This window comes from Vipera ursinii, assembly GCF_947247035.1.
Source record: "Vipera ursinii genome assembly, chromosome: Z".
In the NCBI taxonomy this organism is placed as follows: Eukaryota; Metazoa; Chordata; class Lepidosauria; order Squamata; family Viperidae; genus Vipera; species Vipera ursinii.
In genome coordinates this window covers 11,677,466-11,699,905 of record NC_139517.1, presented here as the reverse complement: position 1 = coordinate 11,699,905, position 22,440 = coordinate 11,677,466, and the positions used below count along the sequence as shown (strand labels likewise).

Sequence of the window (22,440 nt, the reverse complement as noted above, 5' to 3'; positions counted from 1 at the left end):
CCTTCTCCTAAATCCTGACTGGATTTATCAGCATTTTGGATTCTCCAAAGAATATTTCATCTTCCCTGAAGAATGTTCATTAGAACAGGGCTTTTCAACCAGTGGTACGGGTACCACCTGTGGTACATTGGCACCTGGCAGGTGGTATGCAGCCATCCTTGAAAAGTGGTAGCGCGGGAGAGGAATGAGCTGAACTGGTGGCAGCACCGCACAAGCCTGAGCGAGAGACGGCTGGAGCTGCAGGACTGTCAGGGCTCAGCAGGCATCAATCCTTCGGGGCTGTCAGGGTTCAGCGGAAGCGCCAGGTTCAGTGCCAGGCTCCAGCTTGCTGAGCCCAGAAGAAGCACCGATCAGCTGGAATGTTGCAGCATCTCCAGGGTCTTGTGATGTACATTCAGATGCTTGGCAACTGATTCACATTTATGATGGTCACAGTGTCCCAGGGTCATGTGAAGTGACCAAAACATGCTGCAACCACCCAGCAGATGGGGGGGGGGAATAAAAACCAAATACACCCCACCCCACCCCCGCTGCCAATCCTCAACAGAAATGCTCACAACAATGAAAACCTCAGACAGGAGGAAGAGCACCGCCGGGTGGCTAGGCAGGTGTCTTGTTCGGCTGTGGCTTGGGGGGGGGGTACTTTTTTCAGTGCCATTGTAACTTTGAACTGTCACTAAGCCAACTGTTGTAAGTTGAGAACTACCTGTACTTCATCACTTTTTTCCTTTTTTTGGGGGGGGTCATCAAGTTTTTGACCCCTTGCTAGGCGACTGTTGGTACTCGGATGCTGCCATATCCTAAAAGTGGTACAGTGGGTGAAAAGGTTGAAAAGCCCTGCATTAGAACTCACCTCTGTTCAGATAAATTGATCACCACCGATGCAGGTTCACGGAATTGCCCTATAGATTAGTGGAGGGATGATTTGTTTTTAGTGCTAATTCTAGCTCAACTCTCTTCAGATGGCACATGGTTTGATCACATTTCCCATATCACTTTTATGAAGCAGCACAGTGGAGTGCTGTGCCTAATGTTACAGTGAGCCATGGTGTATTTAGCCAGAATAATTATTTAGTGGACAAGCACACCTCACACCCAGCTTTCAAACTGCAGTGGTTTTGTTCCTACAGCCAACTAAACCAGACCCCAACAGAATCATGTTATGCTTCAGTGTAATGTCTGAAATCACCCAGCCATTATCTCCTTTAGATAATTCAAAAGTGTCTTTGGCATAGATGGGAAGACTGACACTACATAAAAGGTCTGGAAAGATATTTACTTATGCTACTCAAGCCAAATCTTCAATAATCTGATTTCCTTTTAATGTACTTACGAGTCCAATAATATCTGGTATTCTATGGCAGACATGTCAAACACAAGGCCCGGGGGCCATATGCGGCCCGCGAAGTGGTTTCATGTGGCCCGCGAAGCCATCCTGGAAACAGTGAGGGAACGGCCCCCACTGCCTTGGCCCTGGCCCAGAGACCCTCCTTCTGCCAGAGACCCTCAGATCCGGCCCACTCCTGCCCAGGCCCCCATAGGCACCCTTGATGTGAACGATGTAGAGCTGGCCACGCCCACCCAGTAGGCCATATGCACTCTAGCCACACCCACCCAGTAGGCCACACCCACCCTGGCCATACCCACCCGGCCCCTTGAGGGCAACCACAATGCTGATGCGGCCCTCAATGAAATTGAGTTTGACACCCCTGTTCTATGGTATTGATGAGGGGGATGCCTTGGAAGATCAGCTTGGTGGTATCCAGTAAGAAAAAGTGTATGAGTTTGGTATCAAATTCCTTTCCACACAGGACATGAGATTTAATGAGATTAAGTTGTATGTGAAGTACATGTAATTATACGGACATCTATTAATTATATATAGCTTATGTTAGTGTTGTTGTTGTTAGTTGCGAAGTTGTGTCCGACCCATCGCGACCCTATGGACAATGTTCCTCCAGGCCTTCCTGTCCTCTACCATCTTCTGGAGTCCATTTAAGCTCACGCCTACTGCTTCAGTGACTCCATCCAGCCACCTCATTCTCTGTCGTCCCCTTCTTCTCTTGCCCTCAATCTTTCCCAGCATTAGGCTCTTCTCCAGTGAGTCCTTCCTTCTCATTAGGTGGCCAAAGTATTTGAGTTTTAGCTTCAGGATCTGGCCTTCTAAAGAGCAGTCAGGGTTGATCTCCTCTAGGACTGATTGGTTTGATCGCCTTGCAGTCCAAGGGACTCCTTCCAGTCCAAGGGACTCCCAGGAGTCTTCTCCAGCACCATAGTTCAAAGGCTTCAATTCTTTGGCGCTCAGCCTTTCTTATGGTCCAGCTTTCACTGCCATACATTGCAACTGGGAAGACCATAGCCTTGACTATACGCACTTTTGTTGACAGGGCGATGTCTCTGCTTTTTGGTGTGCTGTCTAGATTTGCCATGGCTTTCCTCCCCAGGAGCAAGCGTCTTTTAATTTCTTGGCTGCAGTCCCCATCTGCAGTGATCTTGGAGCCCAGGAAAATATGTTAGACACACGCATAAAAATCGACTTTATTTTGTTAAAAAATGGGGGAAAAAAAGAACAGCAAAAATATAAGAACTTTCCCGACGTGCTTCTGTAAGAGTTTCAGTAAATAAAGCATGAGCCTATTTCATTGTAATCGTCTATACTTAAATCTGCAGGCAACTCGTTCCTAAATCACTGCATCGATTCGGTCTTTAGTCTACTGAGTAACCGAGGCTGTCTATTTCGCTTTCCAACTTGGAAAGAGCGGGGTGGAGCATTGTGCCTCCGACTCGTTCCGCGAGGCGTTCGCTTCGCAGCAACCCACAACAATAGGAGGCTGAAGGGACAACAGGTGAAGCCCCCCGCCCTTCACCTAAGGCAGGGGTCTTCAAACTTGGCCTTTTTATGACTTGTGCACTTCAACTTCCAGAATTCCTCAGCCAGACACACTGACTGAGGAATTCTGGGAGTTGAAGTCCACCAGCGGGGGGGGTCTTCCAACTAGGCCACAGGTCTGCAACCCGCGGCTCCGGAGCCGCATGTGGCTCTTTCAGCCGTCTCCTGTGGCTCCCAGTCCTCTGCCATGTGCAGTCCAAAAAAAAAAGTGGGACTAAAAAAGTTCAACCAATCAATTCAAATATGCAGGGCAGGTGCCTATCTCGCCTTGGCTCCACTCTTCAGTCAAACCCTGTTCTGCGCACACCCATGCGAACACATTTTTTGCGGCTCCCAGTTTTTCCTTTTGTGAGGGAACCGGTCCCGAGTGGCTCTTTCACTGTTTCAGGTTGCTGACCCCTGAACTAGGCCCTTTTATGACTTGTGGACTTCAACTCCCAGAATTCCTCAGCCAGGCACACTAACTGAGGAATTCTGGGAGTTGAAGTCCACCAGCGGGGGTCTTCCAACTAGGCCCTTTTATGACTTGTGGACTTCAACTCCCAGAATTCCTCAGCCAGGCACACTGACTGAGGAATTCTGGGAGTTGAAGTCCACCAGCGGGGGTCTTCCAACTAGGCCCTTTTATGACTTGTGGACTTCAACTCCCAGAATTCCTCAGGAATTCTGGGAGTTGAAGTCCACAAATCATAAAAGGGCCAAGTTTGAAGACCCCTGACCTAAGGCGACAAGGCTACAGAAGGGCTCCGCTCGTATTTTAATATTACTTTATTCCCTCTCTCATTGGTTCCCTTGCTTTTTTTCTTTTTTCTTTTTTTCTCCCTCCGCGCTCTCCGATTGGCTCTCCGAAGCGGGCGAGGTGGGGCGTCTCATTTCGTTCAAGAAAGGTACCGACGCCGGAGCAATCTCGGGGGGGCGGTCTTTCGCCCTCGGAGCCACGCCCCGCCTGCGTTTTGATTGGCCGAGGAGCAGCCGGAGCCGTAACATCCGGGCACTCTCGATCAGCCGGGCGAGCCATCACCGGGGGAGGGGGGGGAGTAAGCGGACCAGAGAGGGAACCGCCCCTGTTGTCCTCCACCTCCTCGGACCTTCGGCGCCCCGTCTCGCATCTTTGGCAGGTGGGGAACCTTCTCTCTCCCCTTCCTTCCTTCCTTCCTTCCTTCCTTCCTTCCTTCCTTCCTTCCTTCCTTCCTTCCTTCCTTCCTTCCTTCCTTCCTTCCTTCCTTCCTTCCTCGTTAGGCAGAGACGGTTCCAGCTGGTAGGAGATTGGCCAAAGGGATGGCATTTTTCCCTTGCATTGCAACAACCTCTCCAGCTCATCGTTCAGCCCCTCTGCCCCCTTCCCCACGCGATCGGCAGCCCTTTCCCCTCCTTCTTGTTCTCCTCCCCATCCCCGCTTGGCTCCATTTGGGGTGCTCCGGACACATTCAGCTTGGCCACTCAACCCCAGCCCTTCCCCAATAAGCGCCCGAATTTGCTGTCATGGTCCGAGAGGTCAACATGGGGTTGGGTCTCCCTTCGTTCTTTTGTCCTGTTGGACGGAGGGAGTGTGGCTGACGCGAAGTCGCTCGGGGAGTTTTTAATGACTCAGGGTGGGATTAGACTCCCTGCGGTTCCCCAGTCTTGGGCAAGTGCCTTAACTACCGTATCAAAAGTGTTTCTCTCCCTTCCTACAAAGTTTTCCTTTTCTGCTCCATCAAATTGGCTAGTGACATCTTCCCTTTTTTTCTCTCTAAATCCAGCCCAGTTTACTTCTTAATCTTACTCTGTCCTAGGAGCTGATGGGGAGGAGGAATTATTATTATTTTTTTTCTCCTTTCTGAAATGTCAGTGACAATCGTGTTTTGATTGGTAGGAGAACAACTTCTCCATGCTTCCCTCCCTCCCTCACCCCACCCCATCCCATCCCATAATAGATTCTTCTCAATTTCAGGCTGGCAGATTAAACTGCCATCCTGCCCTATTTCATTTTCCCAGTCAGAGGGACTTAAGCTGAAGACTACTCGCTGCTGAGTTCTTTGCTCTCCTGTTCCTAAATTAAAAAGGAACTTTTCTTTCACCTTCCATTCTCAAGCTTTGTATCCATCTTTTTTTTACAGTACTTTATAAAAAGTACTTTTATTTCAAGGTGCTAAGTAGGTTGAATTATCTTGCAAGTAACTTTGAGTTTGTCTCAGATGATTTGCACAGCCACTTTTGTGCAAGATGGTTCATTATTTGCTCTTAATTGTGTTCTCTCTTAATTGTATTCTGTGCTTTATTTCTGACTTCTCATTACAATCTGCATAGCTACGGTAGCTAACTGAGGTCAGTTACAGCGGGGCAGGGGTGAAACAATGCACTACATTCAATTATATGTTTTGTATATTGATATAACTGACTCATATTTTTCCGGTCATCTTGCCCATCATTCCAAAATATGCAGTACTAAAGCCTATAAAATATTATAGTCAGTGAATATTTCAGCAGAAATTAGTCTGAGGTTTGAAATGCTGTAGTGAATACAAGCACTTTCAGCTTGTGCCTACATTGTAACAAAGTTGGCACATATTTAAAAAGTGGTATGTCTTGAAGCCCATCTATAATCACTGAGGACTCTGGAGATGGAGAATAGTATTCCAGGATAAAAATGTTTAGTAATAGATTTTGAAACCCCAAACAAATTAAAACAACATGAACAAAGAGCTTATCCTAAGACTTTTGTGTCTGTGTGTCTTCAAGTCACTTTTGACTCCTGGCAACTGCCTGGACTAGTTCCTTCCATTTTTTTGGCAAGATCTTTGGAAATGATTTGCCCTTTCCTTCTGCTAGGATTGAGAGGGAGCGACTGGCCCAGAGTCACTCATCAGCTTTGGGTCTAAAGTGGGGCTAGAACTCAAGGTCTTCTGGTTTCTGGTCTGTTGCCTTAACCACCTTAACTAAACTGGTTCTCTGGTAAGCCAGATGTACCTCTAGCTGACCCTATTCCATTCACTGTTCATCAACTGCTAAACTCTACTGATATTTTGGTTAACTTAAACAGCCTGGGTACCACACAGTTTGAAGGCTTGGCTTCTGTGTCCACCTGCTACATTTCCTGTAACAAAGCAGAGAGTAGGAAGCTGGGCATTGGACCGTAACCTCATAATTTACGTTTGTCTCTTTATGTGTATTTGTGTGTTTGGGGATGTGACAGACCATGGCTGAACCCCCAGTGGAAGATGAGGGCGAGGAAGCAGCTCAGAGTCAAACCAAGCAGGAGTCCACCCATCAGGCCACAGTGGCAGCGAAGAACTTAGCCATTTTGAAGGCCCGGTCATTTGACGTCACCTTTGAAGTGGGAGATGAGTATGAAGTCATTGAAACAATTGGCACCGGAGCTTACGGTGTGGTGAGCTCAGCACGACGCAAAGACACAGGTGTGTTGAGTCAGAGAACCTCACCCTGTTCTCTGCTGGGTGGCTGTTGATCTTATGTGGTTTTCTTTGCTGCAAAGAGGTGGGGCATAGAGAAATTCTCCTTGACTAGCAGTGTGTATCAGCAGTATATTTCCTGCTGTTTTCTGTCTGGTGTTTTCCGCAAAGTTTGGGTTTAGTACCCTGAAATATTAATGCGTATGGGAAGTCCTCATTTAGCTACTGCCTCGTACAGCCATTGACTTGTATTTATGATTGTGATGAAAAAAATAACAATGCAGCCAAACTTTGCCCTTATGATCTCCATAGGTTTGGAAAACTGAAGGAAAACTGAATTGAGTTTTCATAAGCCCAGTTGTGGTTTCACTTAACTGCTTTGCTTAGTGACGAATTGCTGATTTTCGGGCTATGACAGTTTGCTGCAGCCAACTCGCCACGGGACAACTCGCTACGGGAGAATGCAACAATTCAATTTGAATTATTTAAAATATTTTTTTTCATTTTTGTCATTCACATTTCATTTTGCCCCTCTGTTGGCATCCTTTTTTTGATGATTTTATTCCACCGTTTCTTCGATATTAGTGTAATTGTTGTCCTGAGGCAAGTTGTCCCACGTTGAGTTGGCCGCATAGAGTTAGCTGTGGTGAGTTGTCCCATTCCACTGATTCCAATTGTGGTCGCTAAACTAGGACTACCTGTAATTTACTCTTAGCAGATATTTTATGTATTAGTATTAAAACCGGTAACAAACTGTACAGATTAATGAGCCACTTATTAGACTTTTATCCCAATATATACCTCTACCCCTCTCTCTCTCTCTCTCTCTCTCTCTCTCTCTCTCTCTCTCTCTCTCTCTCTCTCTCTCTCTCTCTCTTGAATAACTCAAGACAGTCAACATATGTAATATTCCTGCTTCCTGTTTTCCCCACCACAACAACCCTGTGAGGTGTGTGTTGGACTGCGAGAAAATGACTGGCCCAAAATTACCCAGCTGGTTTTCATGCCTAAAATGGGACTAGAACTCAGAGTCTTCTGTGATTGGTCCAAAGTCATCCAGTCAGCTTTCATGTGTAAGGCAGGACTAGAACTCCTGGCAATTGGCCCTAAGTCACCCAACCAACTTTCAGGTGTTAGGTGGAACTAAAGGTCAATCTCCTGGCTTTAGGCCACCCCCTTGATGTTCACTTTTTAAAGTCTATGCTTCTGGGTATGCATCTTATCAATATACTGAAATTGACATTGCCGGGCCCACACATTTTCTGTTAACACAGAATCCTTCAGAATGCTTTTGCCTATGCGATGTTCAAACTCAGTGCCTGGAACTAAGACAGCCTTTCTTGACCATCTGCCCTCCATCTCTTTTGGGACTACAGCTTCAAAATTCTTCCATCATGCTGGCTGGGAATTTTAGGAAGCAGGGATCTTCAAGCTTGGCCCTTTTATGACTTGTGGACTTCAACTCCCAGAATTCCTCAGCCAGGCTGGCTGAGGAATTCTGGGAGTTGAAGTCCACAAGTCATAAAAGGGCCAAGTTTGAAGACCCCTGTTCTAAAGGAACTGCCAGGCCGGGAAAAACTTGCCAAACACTGAGAAATAGAGAAAGTTGGTTTTAGATAGTGTGCTGAAATACACAGCAGATCATTGGCATAAGACCTACACAAATGTCAAGGTCCCAAAGTACATTAAATGTTTAAGTTAGATTCAAAAATTGTCTGAATTGAGGAATAATGTAGTTGTTTACTTTGGTTCATCTTGTCCTCTACTTATGTCCGTAATGGAGCTCAAAATTTCCATTTTGTGTCATGGCAGTCATAAGTCAAGGCACCCACATGATTTGCATTTGGTTTTATTACTTTTTTTTGTAATAGTGGTTAAGTGAATGCTGCTATCATTTTGGAAATGCAGTGGCAATTAAGCAAATCAATATATTCCTTACGGGTGTTTTTTTGGCCCAAAAGACCAAAAGCTGGTGAAAAAATTTAAACTGTGACCATGTGACTGTGGAATGCTGTTACCAGTGGTAAAGGTGAACTGGTTACCAAGTGGTCCAAAATGCGGTCTTGTGATCAAAGAGGTGTGTGTAGAGTCGGAACTACAGAACCAGATGGCATAGCTTTTGGGTGTCTGTTGTAATTTTGAATTGTTGCTAAGTGACCAGTGGAAAGTCAAGATCTACCTGTATGAATTCAAAACCAGCTCTGTGTGTTTCATTTGTAAACAGTGGTTAAGGAAAGGTGTTAGTTGTTGGATTTGTGAAGTATCATAGTTTGGAAAGTGAATTATCTACTTTCTGAACTCATGCAGTGCAGTGTAACATAAATGGACCGAATAGGCTGAATTCCCACATCAATATATTAGAAATAAATATATAGGTAGTCCTTGACTTACAATCACAATTGAGCCCAGAATTTTTGTTGCTAAGTGAGACGGTTTAGTGAATTTTGCCCTGTTTTTCCAACCTTTCTTGTCACAGTTGTTAAGTGAATCAGTGCAGTTGTGAAGTTAGTGACATGGCTGTTAAGTGAATCAGGATTCCCCATTGACGTTGCTTGTCAGAATGTTGCAAAGGGGGATGTCATGACCCCGGGACATTGCAACTGTCCGAAACACGATTCAGTTGTCAAGTGTTTGACTTTTAATCATGTGATCGTGGGGATGCTACAATGGTCGTAAGTGTAAAAAGCGGCCATAAGTCACTTTTTCAGTGCTGTTGTAACTGTGAATGGTCAATAAATGAACTGTTGTAAGTCGAGGACTACCTGTATATGCTTTTGAGTAATATTTACATTAGGTCAGTATCTATAGAATTGTAAATGTTAACTCTTATACTAATATATTATCCTTTTTTTTAATTTGTATTTTTTCCACTTTTTTTTCCTTAAAGTACTTTTTATGCATTTTCCCCCTGTGAGAAGGTATCTGTTGTAGTTATTTTTGTGTTTTGTTCCTTTCCCCCCCTTTTTCTGTTATATTTTAAAGGAAACATTGCACTAAGAAAACATTCCACAAATCCTCTCCCCAATAAAAGCCATTAGATTTAAAAATGTATAACCAGTTAGGAAATAAAAAATCCACCCCAGTGCTTGTCAGAATGCATCTAAGAACGTTTAGAGCAGGGGTGTCAAACTCGCAACGTCATGTGACGTGTCGCGACGTATTGTGACTTTTTTTCCCATTGCCGGCAATGGGGTGAGCACGGTTTCACCAAGGTGCATCTGGGCCCGTGGGCTGGCAGTTTGACACCCCTGCTTTAGAGTGACATACAAACTAGGGATTTGGAGAATGTGTCAGATATATCTCACCTCTCTCCTGTTTTTCACTTCACAGGCCAGCAGGTGGCGATCAAGAAGATTCCAAATGCCTTTGACGTGGTGATGAATGCCAAGCGTACCCTCCGGGAACTTAAAATCTTGAAACATTTCAAGCATGATAACATCATTGCCATCAAGGATATCCTGAAACCTTCCGTGCCTTATGCTGAATTCAAGTCCGTGTAAGTGTTAATACCACTTTACAATGCCTCGGTAAGGCCACACTTGGAATATTCCAGCCAGTTTTGGTCACCACGATGTAAAAAAGATGTTGAGACTCTAGAAAGAGTGCAGAAAAGAGCAGCAAAGATGATCAGGAGGCTAAAACCTACAAGGAATGTTTGCTGGAATTGGGTTTGTCTAGTTCAGGGGTGTCAAACTCAATTTCATTGAGGGCCGCATCAGCATTGCGGTTGCCCTCAGGGGGCCGGGTGGGTGTGGCCTGGGTGGGAATGGCCTACTGGGTGGGCGTGGCTAAAGTGCGTATGGCCTACGGGGTGGGTGTGGCCAGCTCTACATCGTTCACATCAAGGGTGCCTATGGGGGCCTGGGCAGGAGTGGGACAGATCTGAGGGTCTCTGGCAGAAGGAGGGTCTCTGGGCCAGGGCCAAGGCAGTGGGGGCCGTTCCCTCACTGTTTCCAGGATGGCTTCGTGGGCCGCATGAAACCGCTTCACGGGCCGGATCTGGCCCCCGGGCCTTGTGTTTGACATTTCTGTGTTTAATGAAGAGAAGGACGAGGGGTGACATGATAGCAGAGTTCCAATATCTCTCTTGTACTTATTTTCCAGGCTTATTGTGAATATTTTATTGACTTGGAAATAGCATGTGTGCTTTCTCAATTCAAGGAAGTAGGATCAAAATGTACGAAGGCCACTGTTTATTCATTTATTTAAGAAAATATATAGGACCACCCGACTCACCCTGGTGGCTTATAAGGATAAAAGTTTAATACAAGAACAAGTGGGGGCCAATCTTATCTCTAGGTGGTTGATGTTCCTCAGGGAAGGAGCCACTACAGAGAAGGCTCTCCATCTTGGTTTTGCGGGATGACATCCTCAGGAGAGGGGAACCATAACATCCCCTGCCTCCTTGCCCTGTTATGATTCTTTTACTCTTCTTCTAGGTGATCACATCAATATGTCATGTGCACATCAATGTATGTGCAGTGCTACCATTTGGCTCTCGAATAGCGCCCAGGGTTATTTTCACAACCACCCCAACAAGGAAGGTTTGTGTGTTTGCATAAGAGGTCCAAGATTATTCAGCAAGTATGTGAGCAACACTCCAGATTCACTCTTTTATTGACTTGTGCCCCCTTTTTCTCCCCCCCCGGTGGCAGCTATGTGGTGCTAGACTTAATGGAGAGCGACCTCCACCAGATTATCCATTCGTCGCAGCCTCTCACTTTGGAGCACGTGCGCTACTTCCTCTACCAGCTCCTCCGAGGCCTTAAGTACATCCACTCGGCTAATGTCATCCATCGAGACCTCAAGCCCAGCAACCTGCTGATCAATGAGAACTGCGAGCTGAAGATCGGTGACTTTGGCATGGCCCGGGGCCTCTGCACCAAGCCGGTTGAATACAAGTACTTCATGACGGAGTACGTGGCCACTCGCTGGTACAGAGCCCCAGAACTGATGCTGTCTCTGCATGAGTACACACAGGCTATAGACATGTGGTCGGTGGGGTGTATTTTTGCAGAGATGCTTGGGCGGAAGCAGCTTTTTCCCGGGAAAAACTATATCCACCAGCTGCAGCTGATCATCACCGTCCTGGGCACTCCCCCCGCCAAAGTGGTCCATTCCATCGGTGCTGACCGGGTGCGCGCCTACATCCAAAGCCTGCCGTCGCGCCAGCCGGTGCCCTGGGAGAGCCTCTACCAGAACGCAGACCGGAAGGCCTTGTCTTTGCTCTCCAAGATGCTCCGCTTCGACCCGCGTGAGCGCATCTCTGTAGTGGAGGCCTTGAACCACCCGTTCCTGTGTAAGTATCACGACCCGGATGACGAGCCCGATTGTGTCCCAGCTTTTGACTTTGACTTTGACAAACAGGTGCTGACCAAGGAACAAATCAAGGAGACCATTGTGGCGGAAATCAAGGACTTCCACGAACGCCGGGAAGGCATCCGGCGGCAGATCAGTTTCAAGCCCACTCTTACGCCGGCCGTTGTGGACGGCGGGGTGGATGATAGTACCGCTAACCAGGCGCTTCTGCTGCGCTGCAGTGACATTGACATGCCCAGTGCTGGTTCTCCGTGCGCCGATGACGATTATGCGATGGCCTCTCCCATGCCTTACCCAACAGAGGCCATTGACTTCTCCTCTCCTCTCGTGGCTTCTTCTGTCACGCAGCCAGAAGTAAAGGCAGAGGCCGAGGCCCCAGTGGCCCCACCGAAGCGGGAAGGCGCCATCTCAGAGGACACTAAAGCTGCTCTCAAAGCCCTCATCCTGCAATCTGCACTCCGGAATAAAAACAAAGGTAAAGCTTTCTCCAGTTTGGCCCTGGGAAGTGATATGCCAGGCCTCGAGGTCAGAGATAATCTAGTTATTTAACTCGCGCTCTCTCTGATATACAGGTAAACCTCGACTTACAACCACAGTTGAGTCCAAATTTTCCAATGCTAAGCAAGACGGTCGATTTTCCCCTTTTTACGATTTTTTTTGACAGAGTTGTTAAGCGAATCGTATAGTTATTAAGTGAAGCGAGCCAATCCGGCTTCCCCCATTGACTTGTTGGAAGCCGGCTGGGAAGGTTGCAGGTGGTGGTCACATGACCCCAGGACAATGCAACTGTCATAAGTACATGCCAGTTGCCAAGCGCCTGAATGCCACTGTAACTTCAAATGGTCGCTAAATGAATGGCTATAAATTGAGGACTACCTTTTCAAATTCATCCAAAATCAAAATCAAGGAATCTTTTAGAAGTAAGTTAAGGTTGTTGTTTTTTTAAAAAAGGAATCAGATAATATTTGTTGCATGTAATATTGCATCTGGATAATATTGCATCTTAGCAATTACTGTGTTGCTTGAAACTACTCTTGGGAGATTGTAACCCTGAAGAGCGAGATGTAAATAATTGCAGCAAAGCACAGAGATGCAAATGTTTTCACCTTTCTAGCTTTGTATTTGTTCTTCTGTCATTTTTACATCTGGCTTGTTTTCAATGCAAAGCAACCTTGAATATTCTTTCCAGACAGAAGTGTAGCATATTATGAAGCTACTAAGAAATGAATATTGTTGTAGAGTCTTAGAAACCTGCTTTGAAAAGGGACTTGACAGCAATTGTTAGTTTTCCAAGGTTCAAGAGAGACAAAAGGGGTTGGATCCTGGATACAGTATGAGCATGATAAGCTGTAATCCCTGGTTAGAAGCCAGGAAAATGCTGAGAAACTTTGAGAGAATCAGAGTGAAAATACAGGTAGTGCTCGACTTACAACCACAACTGCGCCACAGATTTCTGTTGCTAAGCGAGACACTTGTTAAGCAACTTTTGCCCCATTGTACTGCCTTTCTTGCCACCGTAGTTAATGGAATAGCTGCAGTTAAGTTAGCAACATGGTTGTTAAGTGAATCTGGCCTTCCCCTTTGACTTTGCTTATTGGAAGGTCACAAAAGGGGATCGCGTGACCCCGGGGATGCTGCAAGCGTCATAAACATGAACCAGTTGCCAAGCATCCGAATTTTGATGACGTGACCGTGGGAGATGTTGCAACGGTCGTAAGTATGAAAAACAGTCGTAAGTCACTTTCTGTCAGTGCTGTTGTAACCTCCAATGGCCACTAAACAAATTGTTGTAAGTTGAGAACTACCTGGAGTGATGCTAATCTGTGACGTATGCTTTTCTTTTCTTTTTTTTTAAGCGTGGTCTTGATAATGTATTTGCCAGCCGTCATCTTCACTTTTGGGACTCCTCCTTCACGGACACCCCTGGCTCCTTCTGTCTTGCAGATATACCTTGCTCTGTCCCAGAGACTCCTGATATCCGGAGACCGGTAACGGCGAAGGAACGCCAGCGCGAGAGGGAGGAGAAACGGAAGCGTCGCCAGGAACGGGCCAAGGAGCGAGAGAAGCAGAAGAAGGAGAAGGAACGGGAGCACAAGGACATGCTGACTGAGAACGACCGGAACCTTCTGGAAAGGTGGACCAAGATGGTGGACCGCACCCAGAACAAGCCAATCCCAAATGGGTCCACGGTCCCACCCCAGAAAACCCCTGCCAGTCACGCCCTCCCTTCAGTTCCTGCCGCCAAGCCCTTGCCCCCGCAGGCCCACCCATCGACCTGCATGACGCCCACCCCTTCTCATGGCACCCCAGCCCCTTCTGAATTCCTTGCTTTTTCCGACAAAGCGGCACCAGGCCTTGCCCCCAAACTCACTCTTCTTCCGGTGGGGACCGAGCTAGCCTCGGTCCAGGCCTCCAATGCCAACGTCATTCGCTTTTTCCCAGCGCAGACTGCCCCTTTCGTGGTGGCCACCCCGGCTTGCCCCAAAGCCATCCCTGCCAAGTCCGAGTGCCTCTTGAACATCAAGTATGCCCCGAGCGAGATCTTCCAAGGTCCGTACGGTGTGACAGCCCTCAATGCGTGGCGTAGCGTCTCTCCGCCTGAGAACTGGGCTGTGTCTGGGCAACTGCCTGTTGGTCAGCCTGAGGTGGCACCCGCCGGGCCTTTGCCAGAACCAGTTGTCAACTTTGTGGCAAGAGCTGGGGCGGATCAGCCTCTGTTCCAGTCGGAGATGGACAAGTCTGAACTTCCGCCCCAGGCGTTGACCACAGAAGAAACTAGAGGGTCAGTTCAGTCCCAGGTGGCCTCAGGACTTCCATCAGAATCTCCTGATATCAACGTTGTAACGCAGCAGCTGTCCAAATCTCAGGTAAAAGCCCTTGAGGGGCTCTTCCTTTTGATATCAGGAGGATACATGGCTGGGGGTAGTCAGCCCACTGGTGTTTGTCCCCTTCCTAAAATCCCTTGCTATAATCCCCAAGAGTTGGGAGCCTTTGGCAGCTCTAGAAGATGCTCATGGTAAACCTAATGCCATTTCTGCAGGATGCTCAATAGCTGAATTCCCAGGCTGCAGCGTTTCTCTTATCCTAGAGATAAGCAAAGAGTCTTTTTGCAGCCTGAGAAAGGAGCACAGTCCTTTTTGGTGTGTGTGTGTGTGTGTGTTGGTTGCCTTGAATAAAGCTGTTTATTCTGGATCAGATCTGGAGAACATTAATTTTGTTCAACTCCCACTGAAAGGAATTTAGCAAGTTTAAACTTGTTTATTTCTCTGACTCGTGAGGGTTGTTCAAATGCAGCTGACTTCTTTGAACCTTACACTTCCTTTCCTTTTATTTGCACTGGTTGACAAGCCAGTGTTTTCCTGCTGTGCTCCAGATGTGCTTTAACATCCGTAATTTTTGAACAGCGTATCCAAAAAAGATGCTGATTGGGGGGGATTATGGGATATCTCTTTAGGGCAGGGGTCTTCAAACTTGGCCCTTTTATGATTTGTGGACATCAACTCCCAGAATTCCTTAGCCAGCGTGCCTTTCCTGGCTGAGGAATTCTGGGAGTTGAAGTCCACAAGTCATAAAAGGGCCAAGTTTGAAGACCCCTGCCTTAGGGTATCAGGTTGAGAAGATAGTTTGCTCATGGTGCAAGGGACAGCTGAGCAACTGAGCTATTCGTGCAGGTTGTATGGAGAGACCCTTGTCTTCAAATCATTGGTAGTCCTACATTAATTTTTGTTGATACTTCATTCCAGGTGGAAGATCTTTTGCCTCCTGTCTTCTCTGGAACGCCCAAAGGCAGCGGTGCCGGTTACGGGGTTGGATTTGACCTGGAAGAATTCCTGAATCAGTCTTTCGACATGGTGGGAGAGAATAGAGAGAGGTGAGAGGGGTTTCATGTGTCCTGTTTGTTGGGGCTTTGTGGGGAGAAGTGTGGGCCGTGGAATCGGTGGAAGAATACATGCATTCAGGAACAGATATTTACTTTCGTTGGAACTAGCTTCTTGATGGGCAGCAGGAAGCAACATGGCCCTAATTAATAGACAAAGAAGGCGACTGTCTTCTTATTGGCTTACTTGCTCTGATACCATTGACAACAGGGCAATCTTCTTTTGATAGATGTAAGACAAGGAGGAGCCAAGATCTGACAGTGGTAAGATCTGACAAGGACCATTGCTTAGTTGGAATCTGTCTTCTACTACCTGCTCCCCTTCAACCCCCCACACAAAGGCCAGCTAGTCCCATGAAGATTATTAGAGATGAGGCCCAACGTATCTGGAAGGCAAAATCTTGTGGATGGCTGGTTTTGCATGATTTTCAAATTTTGGATGAGTTAAAATTTGTTCCCTAATCTGCAATGGCCGTTCTTCCTATATTTTGTTGACGTTTGGAGAGTCAGTTTGAGTAGTGGTTAAATGGCCTAGAAATTCGGAGACTTCTAGGCCTTCCTTAGGCTTAAAGCTGGCTGGGTGACTTTGGGTCACTTATACTCTTTCAGCCCAAGCCACCTCACAGGAAGCAGGAGGTATGTTTGCTGAATAATAATATAATTTGTCTTCTGTTTTCCCCCCAAATGAATCTCTGTTCTCTCTCTCAGACCCTTCACTTTCTTGCAGTCCCTACAGGCTAAAGTGGGTGGGGGCTCCATCAAAAGCTATATTGCAGAAGCTATTGCTAAATTTGATCTGCCTTCATGCCATAAAAAAGAATTTTATCTGGAGACACTCTAGGATTTTATTTAGTATATTGTTTCTCAATCTCGGCAACTCTAAAATGTGTGGACTTCAACTCCCAGAATTCCCCAGCCATCATAGAGTTGCTGAGAAGCACTGATCCAGATTATTTAGAGTTCATGTTGTCCATTGCTTTGTCTTCATCCCATCTCCTGGTCTCTCTCTCTCACACTCTCTCTCTCTTGTACTTTATTAGTCAAGGTGACTCTGCCCCACTCTCAGCCTCGCTTCTCGCTGATTGGCTGGAGGTCCATCGCATGAACCCCGCTGACATGGAGTCCCTCCAGCAAGAACTGCAGTTGGGCTCTCCCATGATCCTCTCTGACATTCCGGACCTGCAAGATGCATGAGAAGTCGAGATCCTGTTGGCCAACGTCTTCCTCTTCTGTCCCTCTCCTCTCTTTCTCTTTTTGCAAAAAACGACGACAACAACAACATTACAGTGGATGTGAAAGATCAAGGCTCTTTGCCTTCTCAATGACTTGGGTTGGAAATGTCACCACAGTGCCTGTGCATTTCTGTTGTTTTGCTTTACAGCAAAGGTGGATTGGGCTGTCTTTTGCAATAAAGGGTTGAAGTAAACTTGGTTCTACACTGCCTTCTATGGGCAGGTTGGAAGACGCAAAAAAAAAAAATCAGGAAAGGACTCTGGCAAAAACACTAAAGGATGCATCATCTCTTTCCTTGGAAACAGGCATCCAATCAGTTTTCTAGCTTGACCCCACACTGTGTTTCCTTACCTCATGGCCGATTAAACATGGATATTTTCTGTTTAGAATATTGAAAGCTCTTCGAAAGGGCAGAATTCATGTAAAACATGTTCTCCAGGTCTTTCATAAAAAAGATGCATCAAATCCAGCCTTCCTCCATAGACACCTGTTTTCAAATTGGTGCCCTGATGTATCGGATTTTAGCTTCCCTAATCTTCCCTTCAGTCCTCTCTCAGATACAGGTAGTCCTCAGCTTCTGACTATAATTGAGCCAACATTTCTGTTGCTAAGTGAAACATTTGTTCAATGAATTTTGCCCCATTTTGTGACCTTTCTTGCCAGAGTTATTAAATGAATCACTGCAGTTAAGCTAGTAACGTGGCTGTTTAGTGAATCTGGCTTCCCCATTGATTTTGCTCGTAAAAAGATCCCCAAAAGTGATCACATGACCCCGGGACACTGTAGCTGTCATAAATATGAGTCAGTTGCCAAAGCGTCCAGATTTTGATCATATGACCGTGCGGATGCTGCAACGGTCATAAGTGTGAAAAATGGTCATTTTTTTCAGTGCCGTCGTAACTTTGAATGGTCACTAAATGAACTTTTGTAAGTCGAGGATTACCTGTATTGTAGACTTCAGTCCTCCATGAAGTGTGAAATCCGGCTGAGTGACTTGAGGGCAGTTGCTCTCTTTCAGTCCAGGCCAGATCCTAGTGTGTGGGAAAAATAGGCAGGAGGCCGATGGGACATGTACAAAATAAATGCGGGATACAAATCTAATAAATAAATAGTCCTCTGGCTCCTAGGGGTAATGGAGGCTGAAGTTCATGTACATTTGGAAGGTGCAGGTGGGGAAATGTCTTTTTCATACCACGCTTTGCCCTGCACATTGAAACAGATGGACTATAAACTTGTGGACATCAAAAGACTGCCTTGTATTGAATTAGGCCGACAGGCCGTTCAATCTCATATGCTGTATTCTGACCAGCTATACCTCCTCGAAATCTTGGGGTAGAGGAATTTCCTGCATTTCTTTAACTGGAAATACCAAGAATGGAAGCTTCAGCCTTATATGCTACAGGATTTGCTGTACTGTCAATTGATTACTACTGTGGTTGCTCAAAGTGAGGTTCTGGAGAACTTGGCAACTGCTGTCTCTCAAATAATGCTGTGAGGACGGCCCGCAGATTCCAATGGAAAAGAGACACAAATGTAAAGGGCTTCCCGGGCTTCATCTCAACGTGCCATATTGTCGTGCGGAAGAAGCCTTGAAATTATGAGGAAGGGGAGGGAAGTCCAGGAAATGCAAGTTTTCTCCTTGGTTGGTGTTAACGGTGACTTGTGATTGCCCTGATACAAGGCAACCTTCTGCTTTTGAAGTGAAGATATGCAACGTTGATGGTGCCTACGCTCAAGGTTTTGAAGACAGAGATGGTACAACTTTGTCTTCTGCTTTGGGAGGGATGTGACCTACCAATACATATAGTACTGTCTACTAGGAGAGGTGACCACTTTTCCCTCTAAGTTATACAGTTTCTACCCCACATCTGATCTACCAGGATCGTTCTAAGAGCCTTCTCTGTCCAAGGTAGCTGGGCAAGGCTTGTTTCCAGCATCCTGGTTGCCACTTGCCATATCAATGTGCCTCTGGACAGTGGCCATGTAACAGTGTCTCCATAAGGCTGGCGCTACCCTATCTGGTCTGCAGAAACCTGGGTGACCCTTAAGTGGCAGCCGACAGAGAGCTTTGGTTCCCTTTTACTGTCATCTAGACTTTTGCAGCCCAACGATAGTAGCCCTGATAAGGCCAACATGGTCTGTCTTCGTGAAGACCTTGCATATTCAGCCTGGTGACTAACATGGCCTGCCACTTTAATGTACGTGCATGTATTTTGTGTATGTATATGTGCCTGTATCTTTTTATCATACCCAGTTGGGTGGACATGTTTCTGCTTTGGTATGCCCAGGAGGTAAGCGTTTGGTTGACAAACCCTAAATCTCTTAAGCTGCCATCTTACCAGCACAGGGATAGGATTTGTGACCAAGCTTTCTGTGGAGCAGCCTGAATTTCTCTACACTTCCAGTGCAAACGTTGGGTTCACCTAATAATGAAGCCATCCTGTGGTTTGTTTTGACTCTGGTTGCGGGAACGTGTTGCAGCTTGTATACCATGGCTTAGCATGTTGAGCCAACTCATTGAATTATATGTGAGGGTGTATCCCCCCCCAATGAATCATGGTTAAGCGTGTTCTGTCAAAGATGTATGAAGGAGAATTTTACCTCAGTGTAAGTCTCTCTGGACTTGATGGCACCTGAGTTTGAGTAGATGTATTTGTTATTGCTGAAAAAGAGCAATGATGCCACCCTTGGAAATGCTTTTGCGAGATTTGTCCAAATGTTTTAAGTTACCTACCTTAAAATTGAGAAGGCTTTTATTTATAAACCCTTGTGGCTCCCCTCCCCAAATATTGAGTCTAAAATCTTGGGTGGAGAAGCTTTTGTGTTCCTGCAAAGCAGGGGTTTCCAAACTTGGCAACTTTTAAGACCTGTGGATTTCAACTCCCAGAAGGGGAATTCTGGGAGCTGAAGTCCACGAGTCTTAAAGTTGCCAAGTTTGGAGACCCCTGTTCTAAAGCAATGTTTCTTAAGAAAGTGTGATCTTAGGATCTCTGGAGGCCTCACGAGACCCTTTCAGGAGTCCTTAAAATTATTTGCCGGCCTATGTTGAAAAATAATTGCAATACTAAAGAACTTGTGACTGTTTGGATCATCCTCCTTTTTCACATATAATCTAGGCTGGCACCATTTCCCCCTCCCGTCACAATCTTCAGCAGAGCCCTGATGAAGCTTCCTCCTCCTCCTCCTCGGTTGACCTGTGGAACAGCCTGCCACTTTGCCAGGAGGAGTGGGAACAACAGGAGCCATAGATCGTGAGAAGAAACTTCCCATTCTGGCCTCTCCCACAGGTCCCCTTCCTTCCAGGTTCACCTGTTGATGTCTCCAGCCAGCCCTACTTCACCACTAGGCATCGGAGTCACTCCCTTGCCCTTCCCTCACCAATCACTGTTGTTAAAAAGATTTCGGATTTTGGCCTCGGTTCCAAAGCAGCCAATAGCTACTCGCCCATGGGACTTTGCCGCCAGCCGATTGGGCGTAGGAGGCAGAAAGGAAGATGGGATTTGCCCATGAAGATCATGTGATCATGGTTGACCCTTATGGCACAGCAACATGGTGGTGCTGAAGCAGCCACCACTTTACCAAATTCCATGTGTGTAACGGGGTCCTGGATTTGGGGTGCATTTTTTAAGTTAGCCCGTTTGAGTTACGTTGATTCAAAAATTAATGCTCTTATGATGCACCATTTTGCCCAGTTAAAGGCTACACATTAAAAAAAAGCATGGGAGTTTTAGCATATTGATTAAAATCCCCTCAAAGAATTGTGAGAAGTGGTAAAGGCACGAATACGTCAGTTTTAATTTGCAGTAGGGTAAATGGGGAGAAATATAACACATACCAAAAAAAACCCCTTTTTTTTGGGATCCTCCATAATTTTTAAAAGGAGGAAGGGTTCCCTGGGAGAAGGACGTTTAAGAAACACTGCTGTGTGGAAATACAAAATATTTTGTTCAGTAGAGAACTTTTCCAAATTACAAAGTGAAATCATTTGCTCTCCAGTTAAATTGGACTTAGCTGGGATCAGTTTCCTGTTACTTCCGAAGTAAATGTTGCTTCGCCCCTAAAATATTTAAAAGGCCAAATTGTTGCACTAATCCATATTCACCCCCAGTTGCCTTTCACTATGGTGGTGTGGGTGTTGCTGGGTGTGGATTTGAGAGTTGATACAGGTAGTCCTCAAGTACAACCACAATTGGGCCCAAAATTTCTGTTGTTGTTAAAATAAAAGATTATTCTACAATCTTTTATCACAGTTGTTAAGCGAATCATGCGGTCAGTAAGTGAGCCTGGTTTTCTCCATTGACTGGCTGAGAAGGTTAAGAAATGGTGATCACGTGATCCTGGGACAGTGCAACTGTGATAAATATATTTCAGTTGCCAAGCGCCCGAATTTTGATCGTATGACCATGGGGATGGTGCAGCGGTCGTAAGTGTGAAAACTGGTCAGGTCACGTTTTTCAGTGCTGTTATAACTTCAAATGGCCATTAAGTGAATGGTCGTAAGTCGAGGACTACCTGTACACGGAAACCGAATGTACTTTTCTGACCAATACAGAATTCATCTCTGAAGATTCAGAAATCAGATTTGGGATTAAGCCTTGGGTGCAGCTTTGAATTTGTATGTGAAACGTGTTTGGAGCGCTTTGAGAGTTGTGTCAGTTATCTGTTGTGGTGTACTTCCCCCCCCCACCCCCCAGTGATGTCTTAGGAAAAAAAAAGAAATTGTTAATTGAACTTTCTATTAAAATTGTGATTTATAAAAGGCCGGTACAGTGTTTTCTTTCTATATGGCTCAGCTTGAATAATCTCCCAGACGTTTGGTTTTTGAGACTTTCCACTAATACTCTAGTTTTTCTTTGAAAAATAAAAAAAGAGGTGGAAGCAGCAAAGTGATGTTAAGGATATTTAAAAAACAACCCAAGAAAGCATTGTCTGTATCTCAGTTAACCAGTCCCTAGAAGAGGTAGAGGACTAAAATGTCACAACTTTTTTGTTTACAATTGTCCCAGTCCTAGCCTGATCAGTCTCCATCTAAAGCAGTTTTTTTTTCAAACTTGGCAACTTTAAGATGTGTGGACGTCAATTCCCAGAATGCCTAAACCATCCTGAGTTCTTGGTAGCAAATCAGAATATAAACTGAATAAATATTTCTTCTGACTTCAAAACAAATGAGCTTGCTCAAGGCTCCCAAATTCCTTGCTTTGGACCTTTTCTGTACATCAGATATGTCTAATCAAAAACGGAAGCTTCTCATTTCAGAGAAATATGTATATTACCCAACCAAAGCTTTGAATGCCAATAAGATCACAGTTGGAAGTGTCTCATGTTTTGAAGTCTTACAATATTTGAGGTGGAGTCCTTTTGTCAGTGTTGACTCAACAGCAGGATAAACTTTTGAATAAAGCTCAAGAAGCTTCAAGTAACTTAATGCGAAAATTCTCAGGAATGCAGTGCTTTGGATTTTTGCTCAGAAGCCCTGCCGGGAGATATGTTGGTTAAAGCTCTGTGTGCTGGAAAAATGGCTTTATTAAGTGTGGTCAAATTTAGTGTGCAAAGCTTTGCTGATTTCCACTTTGGTCATCTTAGCTCAAGTATTGTGCAAAAATTCACAGAATCAAGTGATCTGCTCTGTGGGATGGGTGGATGGATGGATAGATGAAAGGAAGGAAGGAGGGAGAGAAGGAAGGAAGGAAATTTTAGTTGAAAAAAAAAGCCCTCTAGGAATCAAATAT

General features: G+C 45.7%; 1 protein-coding gene across 1 annotated transcript; it reads left to right on the top strand.

Annotated features, from left to right (window-relative positions):
* Positions 1 to 6,088: 6,088 nt before the first annotated feature.
* On the top strand, positions 6,089 to 21,448 carry MAPK7 (mitogen-activated protein kinase 7). The gene is made up of 6 exons (XM_083376867.1): positions 6,089 to 6,288; positions 9,613 to 9,778; positions 10,938 to 12,076; positions 13,546 to 14,468; positions 15,345 to 15,472; positions 16,519 to 21,448. Exons 2-6 carry the CDS (start codon positions 9,660 to 9,662, stop codon positions 16,670 to 16,672), a joined length of 2,463 nt encoding a protein of 820 aa, XP_083232993.1. The 5' UTR covers positions 6,089 to 6,288; positions 9,613 to 9,659; the 3' UTR covers positions 16,673 to 21,448.
* The last annotated feature ends 992 nt before the right edge of the window (positions 21,449 to 22,440 follow it).